At 49.4% G+C, this 24,607-nt stretch overlaps 1 protein-coding gene across 8 annotated transcripts in view; it reads right to left on the reverse strand.

The window, feature by feature from the left end:
- MAPT (microtubule associated protein tau) overlaps positions 1 to 24,607 on the reverse strand; it is a 53,092-nt gene that overhangs the window by 3,832 nt on the left and 24,653 nt on the right. For 2 of the 8 annotated variants that reach the window (XM_050911757.1, XM_050911754.1), the window contains exons 3-13: positions 23,295 to 23,381; positions 21,798 to 21,884; positions 20,110 to 20,175; positions 13,328 to 13,383; positions 11,914 to 12,093; positions 10,523 to 10,655; positions 9,826 to 9,876; positions 9,100 to 9,365; positions 5,689 to 5,781; positions 1,673 to 1,754; positions 929 to 1,041 (exon numbers count right to left, since the gene is read on the reverse strand). In XM_050911757.1, the coding sequence (XP_050767714.1) occupies positions 929 to 1,041; positions 1,673 to 1,754; positions 5,689 to 5,781; positions 9,100 to 9,365; positions 9,826 to 9,876; positions 10,523 to 10,655; positions 11,914 to 12,093; positions 13,328 to 13,383; positions 20,110 to 20,175; positions 21,798 to 21,884; positions 23,295 to 23,381 (1,214 nt within the window). Of the gene's footprint in view, positions 1 to 928; positions 1,042 to 1,672; positions 1,755 to 4,813; positions 5,542 to 5,688; positions 5,782 to 9,099; positions 9,366 to 9,825; positions 9,877 to 10,522; positions 10,656 to 11,913; positions 12,094 to 13,327; positions 13,384 to 20,109; positions 20,176 to 21,797; positions 21,885 to 23,294; positions 23,382 to 24,607 lie in introns of those variants that run through there. The other 6 variants (XM_050911759.1, XM_050911758.1, XM_050911756.1 and 3 more) reach the window with 5 other exon arrangements.

A 24,607-nucleotide genomic window follows, 5' to 3' on the forward strand; every position in this document is an offset into this window, starting at 1 on the left:
GACCTGGCTGTCCTTCAAGCGAGGTCGTAGAGGTGTTTTACTTAGCTAAGACTTACTGTGAAGTCATCATCAAAGCCTCTGGCAGGAATGGCTCACCCCAAGTTCAGAATTTCACCTGACCTGATTGGCTTTTGTCTTTCAATTTAAATCCCCCCAAACGTACTTGAAGTAAGAAGAGATCATCTTTCTTCTGAAGTGACAGCCTACTGCAAAGTCACCTCTTCTAAATAAAGCTAAGCCTTTAATGCTCCACTTTCACTGGGGAACGAACACCTATGCAGCACCCTGAGCTGCCAGCTTTGTGCCACACTGCTGGGAAGAACTGGCAACGCAGAGTGCAAAAGCAGTTGCCGACGCTGGCCTCCCTTAATGTGAAAGGTTTGAGACACAAACATGTTTCTGCGCTAACTTCAAAGAACAGCAGAAAGAGCAGGAAACCACAGGAGAGGATACCGCTTACACTCACGCTCATTCGGGTGGCCATGGGCCAGGAAGAGGACAGAGACTGCCGTCCTCGCAGCTCTGCCACAGCCGTGCTCCAGCAAATGTCCTCCAGGTTGGCAAATGCAGCCCAGGAGCCCTCGGCTCTGCCCGCCTGCAGCAAGCCGCTGGCAGGAAAGCAAGCTGGCTGTTTGGGCAGCGGCTGAGCAGCCTGTTCCCCGGGCAGGGCGCTTTTTGTCCTCTGAAGGACAAGTGTGCACAGACCACCCCACGCTACAACATCGGCAGCAAATCGTTTCAAACGCTGGGGAAGAAGTGCTGCCTGGCAAGCAGAGAGGAGAGGCCGTGTGGTCTAAAGATGAGCTGGGTGAGCAGGACCTTCTCCGAGTCCAGACTTCAACCGCTCTTTGCTTGCTTGCCTGCTCACAGGGCAGACAGACGCTTGCAGAGGAACAGCATGCCTGTTCTCGACCTAGTGCCCCTTTACCTTTTTATTTCCTCCTCCAGGGACGTGGCTGATGTTATCTAAGGACCCGATTTTCGATTGCACCTTATCTTTGAAGTCCAGTTTCTCAGATTTCACCTCCACCTGGCCACCGCCTGGAAGAGAAGAGCACGAGCTGGGTTAGCTCTTGTACCAGCCAGGGCAGGCTGGAGAGAAAGTGCTGAGGTCTGAGCTGCCGCTCCGAGGCGGCTCAACCAAAGCTCTCTGAGGCTGAGCAGAGGGTGAGGACCAGGAAAACGGCAGCAAGAGGGACCCCATGGTGATTTGGGAAACCCAGGAGCCAGGGCAAATGGGAACCAGGGTAAAGAGACTTTCCAAAGGATGCTGTGCAGAGCTGACAGACATCTCAATGTTTTACAGAACCCAGGGCAGGGAGCTAACCTTACTCCCCTAAACACCAGCAGTCCCCCCTATTTATTCCTAAATACTTCCCATTTACAGTGATGTGTTGGCACAGACGAGGGTGTCCACGGATCACACCAGATCCCTCCCCTGCTACCGAGTGGTCAGGCAGACTGGAAGAGGGTCTGGCAGTGACGGAGGTGGGAAGAGTGTCCAGCACCCCAGGGCTCGCTCTGATGCTCCGGTCACTGTTCCACGTGCCTCCCCTCGCTCCCTGCACTACCCCAACCCTCTCCCCGTCTCCAGATGCAGACCACGACGCAGCCTGCGAGCTCCCAAGGACCAGCACCCGGTGCTGCCGGATGCTGCAGAGTCAAAGGGTACCTGGTTTGTGATGGATGTTGCCCAGGGAACCACATTTGGATGTCACGTGGCTCAGGTCAACTGGCTTGTAAACGATTTGAACCTGTCCGTACGAGAAAGGAAAAGGCAATGAGCTTGTTGCCACCACGGGCAGCCTGGGGAGGGGGAGGCACAACACACACCGGCACCTGATCTGGATTCAAGGGAAAGGACAGCTTAAACCCCAGCAAGATTAATACAAAAGAAACTGTCATCAGAAATGGGAGATCATTAATGCCCGTGTGCAGTAGCCTCTCTTAACATGTCAGCATGCACAAGATCACCTCTCCACAGAGGGGGGAAGTAGAGGCAATTTTAAAGTGCTTAAGTGAGAGAGAAAGTGGAGTGGTAATTAATTAAGATTTGCATACACATCATCCAAAAGGAGGAGATATACCAGAGAGAAAACGTAAAAAATAAATACCTTTTCTGGTGTAAAACATAAAGCTTATGTCCACAAAAACTGAAAGAACAGAAATGATCAATGTGCACAGAACTTTTAAAAGAGTGACCAAAATATGCATTTCTGAAAAATGCTGTAACGGAAATAAGGGTTAAAAAAAAGGCAAAACAAAGTCTAAATATCTGGCAGGAGTTCACATAATATAAATTAAAATGGCAATTACAATATATTGAACCACAACAGTATTTCATTATATTATGCTCTGTTTTTCATTTGTTTTACCCATTACATCTCTGAACATGGGCTCCAGCAATTCCACTTAAACCGCCCCATTCAAAGACCGGCCACGGCGCTGCGGCGTGCCCGGGCGTGGGGCCGGCGGCCTCTTGCGCGTGGACAATCAGGTTACACGAGACGTACACACAAGGAACGGTTAACGTGGAGCTGTTTAGTGGTTACGTTAGCAGTTAAACATCACACTGGAAAACAGCAACGACTGGAGAGGTCTGGGACCATCAGGCGTGTCAGGGACGGCAAACCACAGCACATACACACCAGCTACATCAGGAGCAGGAGACAAGGGGGTGAGAAAACATCCCCATACGCCCAGAAGGTACCTTGGACCCTGTTTTTGGACTCACACCTGTGTGTGAATCAGCTATTGCTGTAGTTAGTGGGGCTGTGCAGGAGAAATCGGATCATCAACATCTCAAGGTTGGTTCCTAGTCACCGGGAAGCGTCCGGCTCTCAGTAATAGCCTGGATTTCAAGAGGAGCGTTATGCTGCTCTCTGCGTTTTCACGAAGCACCATGGTGGGCGTGCTGCTCTCACAAATCTCGGGAAGGATGTGCCAGCACCAAAGGGACCCTTGCAGAGGAGCTGACTCCTCCAAGCAGCCAGGCAGCCTCTGGACCCACGTGGCCAAAAACCAGCACAAAGGATTCACCGTAGCCACCGCTCTCCCACACACCTGAGCGCCCTGTGCTGACTCAAAAACCCCGGGGTGAAGGTGCATCCTTCAGTTCTCATGTTGACCCCATGTCCACCGGCCCCGTCGCCCTCAGAGCTAGGTGCTGGACCGTGGTTGTGCACACCACTGAAAAACACTCCCCCCTCCATCATGCAGCCAGGAAAAGGAGGGGGGGAACAGAGGCTCGGTGCCACCGTCCCACCAGCACGGAGCCAGCACCACGCACGCGGGCCTGCCTTGTCTCCGATGCTCATGCATACCAAAAGGCACATTTGACAGAGAGTGGAGACAGAGGGAGGGGAGAAAAGCAACCCTAGGGTCTGGGAGCACATCGCAGACACAGACATGAAGACAGCGTTGGGGAAAGATCACACGTTTAATGCACCGGGCAGGAGGAGAGGTAGATTCAGTCAGAAGGCAGGAAACAGACCCCAGAAGGACAGCTGGCGCCTTTCTAATCCCAGCCATGATCCCGAAGGGCCTATGAGCAATTCGGGCACCACCGGTCCGGGGACTGAAAGACCTCCCATCTCCAGAGCAAGCAATCAGCGATTGAAACACTTTCTGCTCTCATTCCAGTTCTCTTTTTTTTTTACAGACAGGACTCCATTAACCCTTACCATCCTGCTGGGGAGCAGAGAAGGGTCCTCCCCATTTTAGCAAGAAAGGAAAAGGGGCACAGAGTTGCTTGCCTGGGAAACCAGTGCCAGAGACCTGGGGATCCCACCTCTCAGCATCAGCAATGCTGAGGTCAACTTTTGCCTAATGCATCACCTTGTCAGAGCGTCCACTGGCTTAAAAAACAAAAAAAGATACCAACCCCAGGTTACTGTAGCAACAGTTCATTCCTCTTGAAGCAGCAATGGCTGGGCAGGCAGTCACTGCTGACAGCGTCGTGGAGGATTAAGACATGACGGCCATCGAACCCTCGTGGTCTCTTGCTGCCCCTCTATCAGAGGAGCCCCAAGGCACAGCTCTGCCGCCAGGACAGCCTGTGCAGCCACGCTCTGGCCACGTCAGCACACGGCTTTGCTCCGAGCGCCCGCACCCAGAGCTAAGCTGCTGCTTTCCGTGTCAACGCAGCCAGGCAGTGATCACACGATTTTCACTGCTGGCAGAGCGTGGGGAGGGATGACAACCTCCAGCCAAAAATCCAGATAATTCTTAATCCACTGCAGCCACTGCAGCTGCAAACTCTTGCCCATGGTATGAGCTCTCAGTGGAGAAAAGGATGAGCTCACCACCCTGTGCTGAAGCTAATTATCAGCCACAGCACAGATGATTCGTGACGAACACTAACTCCTGGCGTAACAAGTGGTCCACCACGCACCAGGTAGTCCAGCCAGTGCAGGACCCTGGGGTAAGAAAGAGCAGAACAAGCATGGAACGTGCTTCACAGAGGTCTGACCTCCGCAAAGCAGCTCCTCTGGCCCGTTAAATAAATGCAGAATGACATCAAACTTAAGGCGGAGGTTGCAAACCCAGTTATGTCCCAATGCTTATGTGCCAAGCCCTCTGCAGTGCTCAGTTTCTCAGGGAGGGCATCCACAGAGATCAAAAACAGCACAAAGAAAATCCATCGGGAACATCTGAGAGGCACCAGATAGCTTCCTCAGGTGGCTGCAGAGCAGGCAACCACAGACCCTGGGTCGCACTGTTTGGGGTCTCAGTGATGCGCCTTCCTTGGTTCGTTAGCTTTCCTGGACCCAAACTGTCTCCAGAGAGACTGGTGTAAATCCACCAACCTCTGTGGAGTTTCTCCAGGTTTCTGGCACAGTAACTGAAAGCTGAGTCCAGCTATTTATCTGGGAATCGCTGGAAATGCCAGCATTCAAATCAATTAACTCAATATTACTTTAGGCTCAGCCTCCATGGGCACTCCGGACACATTCATTAGCAAGGAGAAGCTTAATATTTGCATGGATCATACTTGCCTGATGGGAATAGGCAGGAACCTGCGCTTTCACGTGTTGTACAGAGTCATGTGCAATTTAGCAGTACATTAAGCAACGAGGACTACGTTTGCTTATAAATCTATCCATCTACTGCATCAGCAACTACATCACTGTCTGCTAGAGGCCACCCATCCTGCAGACAATGAGGCATTAAGCCTTCCAGGTAGTGGAAAACCTTCGAGTTAACGGGATGTTTTGTTACAGACATGGTTTCTACACGGGTCAGTTAGTTCTGTCCATGTCAGGCATGTACAGGACTTGTTAGGGTTCATCTAACCATGTCTTTTGGGTTAATGGGGTTAAATGACAGCACGTCACCAATCACTATCTGACGGCAGGGTTGCTGCAGATAGCATTGGCAATTTAGTGTATACAACATGCCACTAATAATAAGGATTATTACAGTGCATTCAAAGTGTGAAGGTACTCACACTGCCTCCTCCGGGATGTGTTTGATATTATCCTTTGAGCCACACCTGGATTGAACGCTGCTAAAGTCCAACTTCTTATTAACAATCTGCACCTTTGGTAGCCAGAAAAGAGTCATTGCACTTCACCAATAGCTATCTGACGGCAGGGTCGCTGCAGATAGCATTGGCGGTTTAGTGTATACAACATGCCACTTATAATAAGAACTATTATAGTGCATTGAAAGTGTGAAGGTACTCACACTGCCTCCTCCTGGGATGTGTTTGATATTATCCTTTGAGCCACACTTGGATTGAACGCTGCTAAAGTCCAGCTTCTTATTAATAATCTGCACCTTTGGTAGCCAGAAAAGAGTGTGAGAAACAACATGACCATCTGCAGCTTGACCATGCGTTATATCACTAAAACCAGGAACCTGCCTTCCAGTGCCAAGAGCAAAGGAGAATCTCTGGCTTGCTGCACAGATTTGTCTACTCACGGGTTGGAAACTGAAGATGGAGGTGGGCAGGTTATAGCTAGAGATTGGATACATCTGGCTAGCAAGGCAGCCCTGCTTTCCAGGCCAGAAACACTACCAAAAAAGCCAGCTCACCCCGTTTTCTTTCACTGAACAAAATGGGGAACTTGCTGGGCAGCAAACACGCTGGAAGGCACCAGTGCTCTGAGACTCAGCTTCTGCAGAGCCAGTGGAAGGAGGAAGGATGGAGCTGAGAGAAAAACGCCTGCTCAGCCCCACCTCCTGTGCCAGGCAGCATGCCCCCTCTCTAGGACAGATAGACATGGCCTCACGTTTCAGCAGCTTGAGCAAACTGGGCAAACTGGTGCAGCTGGCCGGGGCAGCAGGCTGGAGAGGAGTTGTGTGTCCAGCACGGTCTGGGAGAGGATGCCTGAGCTCTGCGCTGTGCAGGGCTCAAACTCCCTCTGCAGTTACAAAGAGAAAAAGCAAATGCTGCCAGGGATGCAGTCCCCTGCCTGCAGTTTTCTTAACTCCTGTATAGATGAGATGAAAGGGGCAGCACAGACCAACCCCAAAGGCAGCCTGCTCTATTGCATATTCCTAACGCCATCTCGGGTGGGAGAGAGGCTGGAAATGGCTTGGTGCCACGTACCATGCTAACCTCACCCTCCAGTCCCAAGGCCTGTCTGCCCTCTCCCCACACACACAGATTTTTGGACTAATTAATTAAGCTGTTTCCCTTTAGGGCTTGTTTTCCCTATTTGGGTTTTATAAGGGCAGCTATGCTGGAGTGACCCCATGGATAGGAGCAGCTATTCCAGACAAGACAAAGATGAAGACAGTCCCTGCTCCTTCCCCTACGTGGATTGGATTGGCTTTACAACCTATGCAGGTATAAACCAGAGGTAAATGCAGGTAAAAACCAGCAGGCACACAGGCTTGTGCTCCCTCAGGAGAAAGCCTGTCTGAAGCACAACCCTCATGAGGGGGAAAGAGACACAGCATGCTGCAAGAGAGCAGCGTCACATCACACTGCACATGCAGTCCCTGGATGACAACGTCCACGAAGCTGGCTGAGCAGCCAACCTCGCCCTCCATTTCAGCATGTCCCCGGCCTGCTGCTGCAAGAGCTCCTCGCTATACCCTGGTTCTTTAGCATGAGAAGCACCAAGGCTGACACGTGCCCCCAGCGTCATTTTCCAAGTTCATGTCTAATCCTGCAAATTAGGACCCAGTTCTGCTAGACCAGGCTTTGCCAGAGCAGTATTCAGTGATCCAGCAACAACAAAAGTGCTCAGACAATGCAGAAATACTGGAAGAGATGTGGCCTGGGTGACTCCTGGCATGTGTGCCCCATGTACCTGGGGGCCTGAAATCTGCACGGAGAGCAGGCTCCAGACCCATCTTCTGGCCACCCTAAAATCAAACTTGTGGGATCAGCCCCTTCTGCTCCAGCTGCAACCGTTCTGCTAAGAGCAGCCTCATGTCCTACAAAATCCCCAACAGAGCATCCAGCCATTCTCCCCTGCAAAGAGCAATGATTTGTCCCACATTCAGCTGTTCCTACTCTTTCAGTGACAACAATAAACATGTTGCCTGACGGAGAAGCAGACAGAGAAAAAAAACCTCATAAAAGCTGGATTAAAAAGAACGAGCAAACAATTTAACCGATTTACAGTAAATGGAAGGGTTCCTTCTAAAATCCCTGAAGAGCAGTGTTTTGTGGGGGCAGCAGGAAAAACTTACGCCTTGTGCTAAGTGGGCAGGAGGGCTGAGGCCCCGGGACACGGGCAGCTGGAAGGACACGTGCTGCTCTGGTCATGACCGATGGCCAGAGCAGCCCTGCCCAGGCTCCAGAGCCCTCCCAGTACAAAGCAAAATGTGCATTGTCCAGTAAATCGCCAGCGAAAAATGCACATAAGGAAATGGAAAAGCACACTGGTATTTAAGATGGTGAAGAGAAGCCATCTCAAAGCCTCCCCCCATGCCGAAGTTGAACATTCAGAGCCACAGAGCTACCTAGTCGCACAAAATGGCACCCACCGCACTTGGGGAAGATTTGTTACCTTGTAGCCTAGCTAGAGCAAGGTCTGCAAGGCAGCGATCACCCCCGGGGCAGGCAAGCACAAGCACACGGGGACTCCTGACTGCACTGGCCATCAGATGTGCAGTTCCGTCATTTAACATCTGTGTGAGAGCCACCGGGCCTTGACCAGTCAGAGGAACCAGGTGCTTTCATGTCTCCACCCATGCAGCAAGGAGGATTTTATAAAAGCCTCAGGACATGCCCACACAGTGCAATGGAGCAGCGCAGAGAGGCTCAGATGGGTGCTGAGCAGCCAACACCACAGCTGGATCCGTGTAACTGCACACTGCTGCTCTTGGGACTGCACGGATGAATTAGCTCACACCACTCTTTCACCCAAACTCTCCTCTGCTGGGCTTGCAAAATTTAACATGAGACGCTCATTCCCAAGCACCTGGAGCACAGAGTTCACTTTGCTGCTCATGAAACAGCATCTCTGCGAGTGAAAAGTACTAGTGGTTGAAAGGATAATAGTGCCACCAGTTCTGGCCGTGCCACACTGCATCATGTAGCAAGACAGCACCTGATCGCAGAACACAATCCAAAACCTTGCCAACAGAGCTGGATCCAAAATCACAACGTTCTGAAAAAAGTGCCGAGCCTGGGACCCTCGCAGGGAGGAGACCATCCTGTCTGCTTGCTAACGAAGAAATGGAGGCAGTGTTGAAGGGGCTGCTCCAGATCACACAGTATAGGATTCAGAAACACAACCCTCATCCTGCAACTCTTTAGGGCTGCAGGTCACAATTTGCTCTCTCTAAACTGGACACCACGAGGGAATGTCATTCCCCTAGCAGCCAGTCCATACGTTGACGTACCACCCCATGAAAGCCACATCACAAGCTCTCTGCAGTCCTCTCTGCGGGACAGCTGTATTGCACTAAGCCAGGCAAGCAATTTCAGGACAAGCACCCAACCCAATCGGCCCAAAAAACTCCAAAATCAGAATCAGGCTGGAGATCAGCTGAAGTATGGCTGCCCACTGCTGCATCTCTGGCCCCAGCTGGGCTGCTGCTGCTGCTCCAGGGAAGGCTCTCCTCTCCCAGCCGCAGCATCAAGCACCCGCTGTCCCTGCAGACAGGCCCCTGGAAAGCAGAGTCCACATTTACCTTGCCACCTCCGGGCTGGTGCTTCAGGTTTTCAGTCGAGCCAATTTTGGACTTCACATTTTTCAGATCAGGCATGGGTGCGGCTGACGGCTGGATGCGGCTCTTGGCAGATGCAGGAGATTTCGGTGGTGTGCGAACCACTGCCACCTTCTTGGGCTCCCTGGCTGGTGGGGTGGGCAGAGAGGGAGTGCGGGAACGGCTGCCTGGAGTCCCGGGGGAGCCGGGACTGCTGTAACCGCTTCTGTCTCCAGACTTTGGCTGCTCACCTGAAGTTTGCAGACAGAGGAAGGCAAGCACAGGATAAGCAATCTGGGTACGCAATCCCTTCCCCACTCACTGCCTGCCTTCATGGGGCTGATCTGCCTGGTCCCAAGGCCCACCCGCTACTCCTAGTGCAGACCATCAGCAGGGGGGGAGATGGATGCACTTTCTTCTACTTCAGTTTGAAGTGAAAACTGTGATTAAAGGCCATTTCCTAGTATCTCAGAAGGAAGATGGTCTTCATTGTCTGGATCATTGGTAAGACTCCCCACCCGAGCGTGGCATTAGCATGCATGACAAATTACAGACAAAAGACACTCAAACAAAACCACTTTTCTATTAGAAATTTGGAAGCACTCTTACAAAATTATTTTATGTAATTAAATAAGGCTGATCACTGAGCAGTTTAGAACTGTCCCCGTCTGAAAAGAAATGGAAGAAGAAAAGAAAACCCTTAAACATCACCTTTCTCAGACTTTGCTGCTGCAGGAGGTGGTTTTTTCTGCTCCTTTCTGCCTGTTTAATGAATGAGAAAGATGCTTAAACATAATGAAGCTGGAAATTTAATTGATTTAAGGTTTTATGCAGCTCTGGTTAAGTATGAAAAATACATATATTCAGTGAAATGCACCGTTTTAATGGAAATTCACAATGCCTGATGCTTTCTGGGGTTTTCTTCTCTGAGAATAACGGGCTAATCTCCATTCCTGCAATCGAAGAATTGATCCTCTTGCCCCTGGTCTTTGTGAAATATTGTCAAGAGAAAAGGAATAGATGGATTAAAAAAATGGAGCTGCCTAAATCTTCCAAATTGGAGGAAATCCCAAAGGGATAAAGCAACTGCTCTCTCCTACACACTCGCATCTCTATGAACGGAGCAGATAAAGCAGCATCCAGAAAGGCTCACTTCAGAGGAACAGTCCCTAGCTCTGCACCCACAGCCCCGTGACAAGGCTGAGCAACTCCGAATCACCACGCAGACCTCAGCCTGCTGGCCGTGCCCTTGGCTTAGCGCTGTGCATGACCCCAGCCTGCACTGGAGCAAATTTGTTCACTACCCCCGCATAATTGCATGGAGAGCCTGGGAGACCACCAAAGCAGAGCCTCTAGAGTCAGAGACACCGTGGGAAGGCAGCAGCACGCCGCTCTCGCCATCACTTACCGGAGCTGGGAGGTGTCTTGGGGGCCGTGGGTGTCTTTGCTGGGATGCGCGTGGCATTGGTCGAGTTCCTCTGAGCCTGCCCAGCTGCAGACCGCGGCGTGGCCGTCTTCGTGCCACCTCTCATCTCCGGGCCCTTGGGGATGCAAGGGGGGAAAGGCTGATGCAGGGGAGATCTGTCCAGGGATGGGCTATCACCCCTCATGGATCAGAGCCACACGAGACCCTCCTGCTTCCTACCCTGACAGCCCGCAGGAGCTCCCACAGGTTTCCCCACATGCAGGCATCTGCGACGTGCCTGTTCGCACCCCGTCTCCCGTCACGGCGCCTGCCACAACTGCTGCACAGTCACTCTGGGGCTGGCAGAGTGGCTGTGCCGCCTTCCCATGTGAGCCCTTAGCTTCAAGTACATTATTCACTGCACGCTCAGGGCTGGTTAAAAAGTATGTTCAACTCCTTTGTCTTTCTCTAAATTTCATCGTTTTGTTTCCCCTGTCCTGCTAAAATTTTGTACAGAAGATAAATAAATGCATTGACTAGACCAGAGGCTCCATTCAGGAGTACAGTGCCAGACTCCAAACACAGAGAAGCACCTCCTTTATCCTCACCTGTAATACACTACGGTTACATGTACATCATCTGTAATGGCACGTAAATAGCAATATGCTATTTATTGTCTTCTGATCCTGCAGAAAAGCCTCCCCAAATCTATTGCTTTCTAATGCTGGTCTGTGTACAACAGCTCGTGAAAAACATGCAAGTGACAATTTACAAGCTGACTGGTCCCAAGGTAGCAGGGAACCAGAGCAGAGCCATCGCAATCCCTATCACGGTAAAACCATACCCCATTGTCTGCGACCTGCAATCTCTGCTCTTTCCCTCACCACGGGTGTATTTGTATGACTAAACACCACAAAGGGAAACTCCAAGCTACTTTTTACATTGCAGAATAAGCCACAGATGTGTGTGCATTTCCTATTCCCTGTGCAGCACCTGGCAGATCTGGCTCCAGCACATTTCAAATACATCTGCTGTTTACAGCCAACGCATAAAACACAGCATAAAGCTGCAAAACAAAGAAGAGCACGAAAGAGCATAAAGGGACCTGGAAGTGACTCAGGGAGACCAGGTAACACCCTGCAGCAATGAGATATTTTTGCTGTAAAGCAGAGCAAGAGGCCTACGTGCTGGTGAGACGGACCCAGTTGCTTCAAACACCAAAACTGGAGCCAAGTCTGGCCGCAGCCACTGAAGGTGAAGGGGAAGCACATCCCACCTCTACCGAATGGCACACGGAGAGACTGCCCAGCCACGCACTATCAATCAGACCTGTCAGGAATGCCTTAAGGTATTCCCCAAGGCAGCTTTGCCTCTCTCACATCCCATTTCCTTACCTTGGCTTTTGTTTCTTGCACTCCTGTACTGGCAGGTCGGGATGTGACAGAAGAGACTCGTTTAGAGATGGAAGCAGGGCTGGAGGGTGTTTTCGAAGGGGTTGTGCTAGAGGAGGTGTGTCGTTGGGGGGGGATGGAGGGTCTATCGCCTGGGGGTTTGGCAGTGGAAGGTGAGGATTTCTTAAACATGGAAACAAAATAAAATTGGAACAAAAAAAAAATCAGTATGGGATGGAAACAAAAGGGGATCATCGACATTAAATAGGATTAGAAGGTGCAATACAGAACTGGGTGTGGGACAGGCAATGGCTGGTACTGCCCTCTCCCTGCAGTGCAGAGCTGGGCAAGAGCTGTGGGGCCCAGGGCACTGCTGGGATCCCATGGCTGCACCGGCAAGTATGGGATACCTCAGCTCTATTCCTCCCACAGGGTGCAGAAACACCCAAGCCCCTTTCTGGGGAAAGCGTTATCCCGTGACAGCCTGCCCTTGCCGCCGCCCTCCATACTAGTGGCACGTTTTACCATCTGAACTGCTCTATTTACTCCCAAACTCTCTATGTGCTCCACTGGCAAAGATGCTGCAGGTACAGCACTAATAACACCAGCATTTCTGGGAGATGCAGGTGACTGCTCCCAGGTCTCTCAACCCCACCATATCCGCTTTGTCAATAATGGATCGCTGTTTTTATCTAGACGATTGCTTGGTATCATGTCAAATGCCTAGCCTGATACAACCCTGCCAGACCTCCCTAGACCCGATTTCACATTGTTTGAAAATAATTATATTCCCCACCTTTAATTCTTCACCCACTAAATTGTCCATCAGCTTGTCCATTATCTTGCCCAGGCACCAGCCAGGCTAATGGCCAGCTGAACTGAACCTCCTCCAAATTAGCAGTGTGACAGGTACCTTTAAACTTCTGGAATTTACCTACTATTAAACTCTGCTCCTCACCCAGAACACAGCATCTGCAAGGCCTAGATTATTTAATTTAATTTTTTAATTACATGTCTTGCTCTTTTCACTGTTATGCTGCTTGCACCCAATACAGCCCAATCCAGTTTTGAGTTTGCTTTTGCACCAGTTTGGCCCTGCAAAGCCAGCTCTCTGCTTTCCGGTCTCGGGCTGAGAAAATGATTTATCTAACCACTCACCCAACCCCATGAGCCACATGTTTATTTTAGATTTGGTTCGCTTCCTCGCCCTCAAAGATCACCATGGATTGCACCATCCAAACCGGGGTGAGGGAAGGAAAAAATAAAAACACTCTTGAAAGACAGACGGAAGAATGGAAGATAATGGCAAGGTTTCCTAAGAGGCCCAACTGCAGTCCAAGAGAGCAGGAGAGGGAGTCAGGAACATGCACAGCACTTAGTAGGTTCATGTCACCTCTGCTTTTATTTTTTAGCTTACCTTCGGTTTCTTTTCCTCAGCTTCAGTCCCTTCCTTGTCTTTCCTGTCAACACGACCTGACAAATGGTAACACACACAGTTACACTTCTTGGGACTGGTCAGTAAACTCTAGAGAGATGATAATGCCTGTGCTACAGCAACATGCATGCTGGGTGGGTGTTCCATGTTCCTGCTCTCCTTTAAATTAAATACTATTCTTAGAAATATTACAAAGTCACTCATTTCTTGCAGAAATACTTCCACATCGTAAACACATTCTTTCTGGGTTAACAGATTATCCTGTGCACAGGCAACAGTGTATTAGTCATCACTGGAGCATCAGACACACACAACAAGGTTAGTACGAGACCATTTTGCCCAGATTTGCACTCAGTTCCAGTAGCATCTGTTCAGTTTAGGACAGAACAGTTTTCTTCAATCCTAAACATGAGTCTCCCTAAACATGAGTCTCCCTCTCCAAAACACCCATTGGTTCTAACAATCATATAAATAAAGACTAAAATTGAAGGATGCCTCAATCCTAGCAGCACCAGCTTGCCTGTGATCTCATTTAAAATTGTTAGTTCAGTAGTTGTTCAGTGTGTCAGCTTTGCAAAGCATTTTTATACCTGGCCGCTGTTAATTCCCATCTCTCCTGACACACTGCTTTCTGCCTCCCCAGCAGACAGTGTGCCTTCTATCTGGGTCAGACCCTGCAGGGTCTTAAGGTTTTAGCTGTTGTCCTACTTGATTCGTATCAAGCTTACAGTGACTCTGACAATATTTCAGTGTTTTGTCCCATTAGTCTACAAGCACAACAGACTGCAGCATCGCTAATTAGGAGATTAGAAACAGGGAGGAAGCAATGTTTGTACTATAAGGCACTCATAATAAAGCCCCTTTTCCCCGTCCTCAGCTAATTCCTCCCTAATCTGGGAGGAAAAGCTGCTGATATTCTCCCCAGTGTTTTGGAAACTTGTCCTGGGGGGTCAGCCCTTTCCCAGTGACATGAACAATGTTGTTAATCCAGCACTGACCCATCCCAGCAGCCACTCCCAGAGCTGCTGGATGCACTACCCTTCCCAAATTCAGTTAAACTGCAGACTGGAGCAAGGCTAGAGCTGAACAGCCACAAAGTATCTCTGTCTTTGAAGGAAAAGACCATTAAATAATTAAAGAAATTCCTCCTATTGAATGAGAAACTGGTTGACTCTGTGCAATGCATCCCCAACCCGCCATCATTTTCAGGCTCCGATGCGAGCGATAGCAAGCCATGCCAATGCCCTGCAGCACGTGTGCGAAGCTTCCCGCTGGCTTATTAGGTAGTGAACAACAAGAAATATGTTATGAGCTTTAGCTCCAATGGAAAAAGCTACATCAACAATTTCTTCACGAACCCCGCGCAGCAAAGAGCACATTCTCTCTGCTGCAAACCAGAGCAGCATTTCCAGGCTAATGGAAGCAGCCAAGCCAGCTTTTCGGATGCGGCACTGGGGTGAAAGGCAGAGCTTCACCCAGGCCAGACCCTGGACAGCCAGAGCTGAGGTTCAACACGGTGAGACACCATCGGGTTTTAACGTGTGTCCTGCTGCCCCAGCTTATTAACACAACTCACTGCAAAACCTGCATTTGGCCACCGAGCAGGGCCCCTAGTGACATCCCTCTGACCCCCAGTAAACGTGGAAAATAGCCCTTGGAGAAAGAAAAGGTCTAAGAGCTGCTCTGTTGGCAGGGATGCTCGTGCATTCAGCGGTGAAGTCAGACCTTCACCCAAGACGGCTGAGACTGAGATTGCTGCATGAACACAGCAGCTCCAGGGTCTGGCTGCCCTCCCAGCCTAGCCTATCCTAGAGACACACACGCTGTTAGATGCACCCAAGAGCCAGGCCTCCACACACACAGGCAGCTCCCGCAGAACGCCCCAAATACAGCCATCGCGTTGGATCACCCAGGGACACGCCGTTCAGAACCGCGATCAGAGCAGGATGCTTTGTTAAGAGCATCGGACATGCCCTGCAGCAGGCAAAGGTCCAGCTAGCTGCAGACCTTGCCTCCAACAGCAGTCAGTAGTGGATATTTAAGGGAAAAGTACAAGAAACAGAACCAATGTGGGGCCTTTTCCATGGTTAGACCTGCCATCTCACTTGCCTTTTTCCTCCTCCCTCCTCTTTCGGAAAGCCAATACAAAGAGTTATCGGACCGGACAGCGGATACATGCAAACCAGATGGCACGTGTCTTGCTGGAACAAGCTGCAGCGTGCGCCGGGTTAGCCCCACTCCAACATGCCAGAACAACATCCATCCGGTCTTCATCTTCTCTGGGAAGGTGCCAGGCGTGAGTTAAGGTGCCCACCCCAAAGATCCAAGGAAATCAAAACAAAAATAGGTGAACAAAGCATGATTGGGGACGCGCCAGCACCATGCAAGGGACGCAAAACCGAAGCGTAAGGGTCTGGCAAATATGCCAGGACATCCAGGATTAAACTAAAGAGGGAAGGAGGGGGAGGGAGAAGCAGCGGCGCTTTGTAGATCAGTTCACAGCAAAGGTCCAGGCCGTTTCCCAAGCAGCAGGATTCGAGGTGGCAGCAAGCTGAAGTACTAGTTCAGGCAGCCTTGTTGTGAGCAAGCCACCGGCAATGTGAGCTCAGGGCAGGCAAATGTTGCACACACCTTTTAGGAGAGGGACGTGACTGACAGCTTTATCTGCAAGGTGGGCAGAAGGTTTCTTCTTGGGCGTCCGGCGTTCTCCTGTATCTGGCACAGCCTCTTCCAAAGGAGCATCTTTGTCTTCCACATCATCTTTTAACTCAACGGGGAGTTTGGCTGTTTCTAGCAAGGGTCCAGAATCTTCTCCCTCCCTGGGCTCTCCTTCTTTTTGGGAGATGATTTCAGAAGGCTCTGATGTGGTGACATCTGTCTCTTCTTCCCCCCTCAATGGCTGTCTCCTCTCCTCTTGGTCCTCTCCTGCTTTATGTGATTCAGTTTCAACAAGAAGTGCCTCTCTTGGTATGTCTCTGAGGACATCTTTGGACTTGTCTTCTTCAAAGGCATATTCTTCAAGAGCTTCCTTGGCTGTTGCTGGACACAAGCCTATTTCAGGTCCTGGTGAAACATGCTGTCCCACCACGGAAAGCAAATCCTGTGCAGAAGTTTCATCAATATCACGGTCCTCATCTCTTTCCTGTCCACTGGCATCTTCTTTTAACGGAGCTCTGGTATATAAAGGAGATGGCCCACCTTTAATATGGGAGTCATCTGTGCCGCCTGCTCCTGCCAACCCCTCAGTGCGCACATCACGCCCTAGCTCTGTTCCCAGCGCTGGATCCACACCAATGCCTTCTCTGCCTCGATGATCCCACAACTCATTGTTGTCTTCAGATGCTCTGGAGTCTTGGTACATATCCAGGGGTATCGGGATGGTGACCTCGATTCTGGTGGGAGCTGCTGTTGTAGCCTTCGTTTCATGCGACAGAAGAGGCTGCTGAAGAACCCCAGCTACCTGCTTTGTGGGCTGGCTTTCTCTTTTTATTGCATCTCCCACACGCTCCTGAGGGCCAGGCTGTAGCTTCGGAGAGCTTGGCTCCCTGGAGTTGAAGACGCAGAGTACGAAGCATGGGCAAACAATTAGCACAGGCATGTCAAGTAAGTAGTCAGACATGTAATGCTCAAGAGAGACTAAGGATTTCTACTATCAATCTAGAGGAAAAAAGCAAGTCCCACATCGCCCCATTGAACAGACCACTCACTTCTACAGTGGCTTTTGCCTTTAAAGAAACTCTGATCCCCGTGGGAATCAGGAACAGCGACAGCCACAGCGGGTGGGAGACCAGACTCCTCCCTGGACCCGGTCTTGGAGGTGGCTGGGGTATCCCAAGCATGTGCCATAAAGGCCAACATCTGCCACTCCCATCGTCTATGAGCTGGTTTAGCTGTAGAGGTTTTCAGAAGCCAAGAATACAGCCATTTTCTAATCTAACACCACCACTGGACCGTCAGTTTGCTGGTCAGTGATCTCTTCTTCTTGCCTCAAGGGCCTGAACAAAACGGGCCAGACACCCTCCCCTCTTTCACAGGCTTACAAAATCCCTTCAAGTCCTCTCCTCCCTTGCAGGAAATGTTCATGCAAACACGGCACCAGTTACATCTTCCCAGAGCTCAAACCATCTCTGCTTTGCTCTCCATAACATTTCTATTGCTAATGAGCTTGGGGAAGAGCACTCCTATGTCTTCTCTCTTATTGCTGTATATTTTAACAGCCAGTGGAGCAGACAGCCTCAGTGGAAAGGACTGTAAGTAAAAATGTGGCTGTAGCCACACAGCCACAGCAATTTTGGACTGTGCACCCGCTCAGGCTATCAGAGCTCCAGCACTGCCGCCACCATTTGGGCAGAGTAGAAAGTGTGACATTTAAGACCCAAAACTTAAGGTCACAGAGACACAGATCTTTTTTTTTTTGGGGGGGGGGGGGGGGGGGGGGGGGGGCGGGGGGTAAAAGAGAGAATTATGTTCTATCGCTGATCTCATGCATGACACAGACCTTTACAATTTCATCCAACAATCGCTGCATTAAGCCATATATTCTGGTTGAGTTGGAGTTTTTCTGTTAGAAATTCATTCAACTGAAGCAAAGATGCACTGAGCAATGGAGAATTCACCCTGAACATATGTCAATTGCTTTAAAGTCAACTGCCCTAGTAAGAATGTGCTATCTTATATTATGAATTTGTCCAGCTTCAAATACTCTTTGGTCTTTTTGAGCACTGATTGGATAAACTAAAAAGCCTAGGTCAGAGCACTTCAGTACTGAGATTTCAATTGTTGCTTTGTTAGATTAACAAACAAGATTAAAACAAGAAAAGAAGTAGTCAAGACTGACTCGGTCTTTTATCAACGTTCTCCCCACTTTAACCATGATGGTTAGGTGAAACTACCACACAAAGACCTCGGAAATTGTGGTTTAAGAGAAATCCTGAATTGGCACCTACTGGCAGGTAATATTTGAAATGTGGCACCAAGAGACACCTCTTATAACCACAGGGATTTGAAGGGTGTTTATGCAGTAGCCAGAAGACCGTCCTGGCTCATTTCTTCTGCAAACAAACAGCATGACCATTAACGACCGCTGGTGCAGAGATGTGGACAGTCAGTTCATTAGCTGTACTTCCATCCTCCAGGACCTGTTGGGGGTTCTGAGGCAAACCTGCAGCACAAGGTCAGGAGCTGGCAGAATGCCAGCAGAGCGAAAACTGGGAATCAGAAGACGCTTCTCCACCTGAGACTCCAAAGGCATTTTAACATGCTCCATCGTCACTGCAAAGATCATTTTTTCAAATCCCACAACATGAAAAATGAAGGTAGCTAGTAACAAGATATCCAAGACTCTGTGTGTGTATGGATAATCGCATTCTCCTCCGCATCAAAGAGAACCATTAGAAGGAAGCAGCGCATTATTACAAGTCCACTTTCAGAGAAATAACAATTTACATAAGAACCTAGAAATGTCATATACAGGTTATATCAGAGCTCTACCTAGCTGTATGTCCCCATATCTGACAGCTGAAAGATCCCAGGACAGTACAGAAAGGTCTTATTAAAAATCTGGTGAGAAACAGCAGCTAGAACCAGACTGAACAGGGCAGACAGAAGAGAGAACTTCACCCCCCTCCTGCTAACAGTCTTGATTTCTTTTTTCTAGTGGCACCACAATTTTAAATACAGAAGAGTTGCTAGTCCAAGAACCACTGGAGAGGCAAGCAAAGGTTTTATTTTAATTGCAGGGAGCAGACTGCACATAACTGTGCTCATCTGTGTGTGGAAAGCAAAGACGACCTGAATTCTGCCCTGAGCTGAGAAGGCAAAGACCTATTTACTTCTTTAAAAGACATGGATGTCTGTAAATGCACTAATGCAGCCATGAGGAGGAAAGACGCTGCCCAAGCAACTGGAGGAATTTGTTATGTCTACTGCGCAGAAAACTACCTTACAAAATGGAGTTTAACTAAGATTTTAAACAGCGCGTCAAATTAGCGCTATGGTGTGTTAGTGCTAGCAAGACAGCAATATCAAAGTGAGTTTGAACCCATAAGTCTGCCCCATTGGGCACAGAATTAAGGTAGCACTGGGTGCTTTGGGAAAATCCCATCCTGAAGTTTTCCATCAAGTCTGAACTGAGCAGAGTCAAGAGAGGCTTTCCAGATAGCCAAGAGGTCCCTGGATAATTTCTTGGCTCATCTGAGCAGACGCACAATTAATGCTCTAAAAACGCTCACGGCTCACTGTGCCTGGCTTCGTCAGTCACATTCCCTAAGACTGCGATGAGAAAAAAACACCCTTAATGTTAAAGTCAGGGCATCAGTGAGTAGGTTTGAGACATGTTTGACATTACAAAGAGACATAGTAACTGGAGTTAAACAATTCACTTATTTCATGTGTGACATGCACGGCCCAAAACTGACTCTGTTCAATGCTGAGCAGTTCCTCCTGGCTAGCTGCACCATCCCGGCTCTGTTTATTACCTTTTCTAGCCTGGAGGATGCCCTGTTTTGCAACTGGACAAACCAGCACCAGGGCTTCAGCCATCTGAGAGAGAAATTTGGTGCATGAAAAGCTGCAGTTCCCTGAAATGAGTATGTTGGAACATTCAAAGCATGTATGACCCTCCCCTGTCAGGAAGAGGGAGAACTGCACAACTGCTCATACAGTGCAGAGCATCTGCATTACAGAAGAAAATTCCCAAGCCACTAGCAACCAGCGGCACATGTGGGCAGCAGTAACTGGACCTCAGTCACAGATGATTCACTAACCTTGAGCGGCATCTCCTGCAGCATGGTCCTCCAGGTTGGGGGTGGCTCCTATGCCTGCCTCTTCAGCTGGTCCCAGTTCAGACAAAGAATGGGAAAAACATGATCAAAAAAAGAATGAAGTTTAGGTGTGTGTCTGGAGAATTTATTTACCTCCCTGCTGATTCTGCCCATCAGCGCTGTATTATGAGCAGGGCAGTATCAGAAAGGAAATCAACCCATGACGACAATGGATCTAGCTAGATTTATTCAGCTTGTGCTGCACCAGACTGGAGGAGCGTTTCACCAACTCACACATCCTGGGTAGCAGGTTAGTACAAGCTCCTTCAGGCAGAGGTGCAGAAAACAGGCTGTTAAGCAGCAGGGAAACTTGTGGATTTATATCCCCTCTTCTACCCCCACCTAGTGTTTACATTGCTGGCAGCACTCACATGAGCGTCTCTTACCTGAGCCCTACCTTCTTGGTGTCTACTACGTAGCTTACTGTAATGAACTCTGCTGAGGCTATCTGACACCAGTAAATCTGAGTCTGATATAAATCTGACACTTCAGGAATACTGGTACACTAGAGAAGCACAATTTTCTTCACAGCAATGATGGTTTGTCTCTGTCAGAATTTTTTCAATTTATTATATGACTACTTCCAAACCAGTTTAATCAATTATATTTGTATGTCACAGTTCTACAGTCAAACTAGGACCTTCTCTGTTTTCCCCATTTTTTTCCAGAGTTCAGGACACACTGCTTCTTCCTGGCTCCCTGGTACAGTCAGATCTTGAACCAGAGACTGCGCATCCTTGCTAGCAGGCGAGCCACTCTGCATTTCAGACCAGGGCTCCACCAGCAGCCTGGGGACTGGATGCAGGATAGACAATTTGGCTGCCCGAGGGAGTGTGCTGTGGGCTTGTTTCAGTGTTCAGGCATTGGCAGAAGCCCATTTCCACCCACTACCTTTCTCAGGTCCTGCCTGATGCTTCCAGGGCTAGCGCACAGGGGCCACATACTCATTTTTCACATACAGACCTGATTCTCCCAGGAGCTCCTGCCCTCTTGTACACACACAGCACTGCTGCAGCTCACTCCCTTCTTACTCTGCCTCTCAAAGACCCTCATCCCTCCCTGGAAAACCAGGCCCAGGTGCAGTGATTCCCCACAGAGCATTCAGGCTGAATTAGCCACTTCACTTCCTCTGCATTATCCTTAAAATGCGCCAGTAGCCACAGAACTGCTGCAGTGGCCTGGTTTTCACCTGCCGTTTCAAAGACAACCGCATGGGCTGGGCTGAGCGAGAGCGCCAGTGAGACAAGCAGCAAGGTCCTGCGGTGACCGCCTCGCCTTGCCAGCAAAGCGGGGCTGCTGGCAGAGGGGCAGAGATGACCGGGATCTGCAGGTAAGCGCTTAGCCTGAAGATGGGAGGCAAAGCCACCACAGAGACACCAGATAGAAAGATTGTCAGATGTGGAGCTGAGAAAGAAAGAAGAAAAGGCTGCGAGTTTCCCCCAGGATGGGGAAGGCAAGAGGACAATAGTAAGCTAGGAATTATTTCTGCAGGCCGTGGAGAAGAAAGAAGCACGCACCAGGAGCAAAGCATGCCTGCGAGAGGTTTTGCAGTGTTATTTTTAAGCACTAACCAGTCCAGCTCTCTGCTCTGTCTGCATCAAGAGATGAAACTGCACCTTGGTCTCCCTCACCTGTGGTTCCTTCTGGGATCTCCCCGTGCTGTTCGACACCACCCTGATCCTCGTGGTCTCCTTCCTCCACTAAAGGTGCTGTGGCATCTGAAAAACAACGCAGCTTTCACATAGCTGTTGAGTGGCAAAACCCTGTGGAGGCCAGGACATGCCTGAAGAACTTTTTCCTCAGAAAAGCACCCAACTCCCTCCCTTGAGACAGTGCTTGTGGAGGGAGACAGCCAAGCATGACATAGCAAAGCCAGTACTGCAGGGATGCCATGAGCTGTCCCCTCTGCCACACAAACCACGCGTCTCCAGCGTACTCCTTATGCAGCTGAAGGCTTTACCATAAACGCTGTCTGAAAACGCACAGCTAAAGACAGCCACTAGTGCCTGATTTGCATGCATGGCAATGCTATCTGCACGGGGACATCAATGGTCTGGAGCAGGAAAGAACAGCTCCCATCGGATACCTTCATAAACCATCCGAGCACCGCAACTGCGTCGCACTCTGGGCAGCTCTTAGACAGACAGATACCTGGCTCCATCTACCAGAGGGATGTCTGCTCATCATGACAGTCCCGATCTAACTGGAAAGAGGGACAACATCCCCTTCTGCACCAGCCAGCTTTTACGTACTGATTTCTTGAGCCACATACACAGCAACAGAGCTGCTTCACAGATGATCAGTTGGCCCACACCTCCAGCGGGACGGGGCTGGAACTGGTCAGCATCTCTGTCCACCTTTCTTTTAGATAAATTTTGCAAACTAATGCCTTTACCTGAAGTCTCCAAGAGGCAGATACTTGGGATTAAAGCAGCCAGAGGAACACAAAAAGTGCAGTTAATTAAAACGGTGAACAAGTCTCTAGACCACTTCGGAATGAGATTCTTTCTACAAACATGGCATTCAGATAACACTCTGGAGCAGCACACACATGCCCTGAGTCCTACCAATATGACCTTTACATCAGCACAAAGTTTTGTTTTATGTATAGACTCTGCCCATCTCATCATTCCAGCATGAATCATGCTGTACTAATGAACATATAAATACAGAGGGGGCAAAAAAAGCGCTATGAGGTACAGCTAACTCTGAAAGGGAACACAGCGACCAGGACGTGCTGTCGGTATCTTGGGGGAGTACAACGATGCAAACCTCTGGCCCTGGGAGCACACAACATGGGATTGCTCCCGGCTGTGCTGAGCTAACGGGAGCTCACAGTCACTGTGTAAAAAGTCTTCAGGAAACAAACCGCAAGCAACTTCCTGAACTATAATAAACACTTCACCTTCTCTTGCCTTCCAACCCACTCTCCACCTTTAAAGCTCGTTATCTCATTCTGCAGAGTGGCAAACATCACTTGTGATCAGATTAATGAAGAGCATTTGTCCAAGAGTGCAGACACTCCTCCTGAGAAACCCCACCAGAACACAGCACGGCGAGTCTTTCGGCAAGGTTTACCACGACCCCATCCATCATGGTTTCAAAGCAGTAAGTCAAAGAGCTCCCACCTTCCGTAGTTGGGGTGCTCTTAGCGTCAGATGTTTCAGAAACAGGCTCATCCGATCCATCATCGACTGGTATCTGAAGGGGATAGCCTGGAAAACATTCAAATACTTAGAACAAGTCCTTGGCTATGAATTATGGCCTGTGCGTTACGAACTCTGATTGCCCAGATCCACAGCAGCAGGAAACTATAATTGGAGAGGATAAAACACCTTAACTAATAAGCAAGCAAAGCGTAAAAATGCCAACCAAAAGCACCAGTGTCATCACCAAAAGGAACAAGCGGAAACCCATCAGCAAAAGAAAAGCCCAGTGAACCGGACAGCTAGAAACAGCGAAGCATGGCACAAGCAGGAAAGGAGATCTTAGCAACGTAATCAGAAAAGATGTACAACTTCTGAGTCACTGTTGTCCTCTCTGCCATTTCTGGAGCCATTAGTCTCCCTCCTAGAGCAGGCTGCTGAACACTTCCATGACGCATTAATTCTAATCATTGCAAACCAGCAAGTCTTTGTAAAGGGCTTGGTGTAGCACACAACGTATTGTGCGAAGACTTGGTTGCAAAAGTCATCTTTTGGAAGAGCAGGGCAAGAGGAACAAGTCTCCTCTCTGCAAGGAGTCTGGGCAAATAAAATAATGAGAACTGGAGAAAATGACTTGGAAAAGAAGATTCAAACTAGGACAAGCAAAATCCCTGGGAACCTGTGATGTGCGAAGCTGAGGCTACAAGCTGAGAGGAGCTATCAGACTGAAATGCATTACAGAACCCGGGATGAATGGATGCTATGGATTCTCTCCAGGACAGAGGCAATCCATTTCTCTGGTGTAAGGTGTGTCCAAAGCACCTCAAGAAAAGAAAATTAAGATGATGTTTATATGGAGCATAGCCGGGAGTGAGTCCCACCAGGACTGCGGGCGTTATGTGGGTTTCCAAGCTCAATTGTGGAGCACGGTGGAATGAGAAAGGAAAGGCTTCTTGAGAAATGCAGGTCTGAAATATGGGGCGAAAGACTCTTGCATGGCCCCTCTCCCAGAGCTCTCTGTTCAGTTCCCCCCATCTCCCTGTGCAGGTGAGAAAAGCAGGCAGCAAGCAGCATCCTTGAGCTGTGTCGCCAAATAAAAGCAGTGCTGCATTTTTATAGCGAACTAAGGAGTGAACACAGAAACACACATTTGCAAAGCTGCAGCAATAAGATCATCACTAGTCTGGATACTAGGGGTTGTTCTGCTCTTGCTGGGCAATGATATTAAACAGCAGCATTTTCCTATGATTATGAACATCAGAGCATCTTGTGGGCTACCCACTGTGCACTGGCTG

Source organism: Gymnogyps californianus, chromosome 28 (genome assembly GCF_018139145.2).
Source record: "Gymnogyps californianus isolate 813 chromosome 28, ASM1813914v2, whole genome shotgun sequence".
Lineage (NCBI taxonomy): Eukaryota > Metazoa > Chordata > Aves > Accipitriformes > Cathartidae > Gymnogyps > Gymnogyps californianus.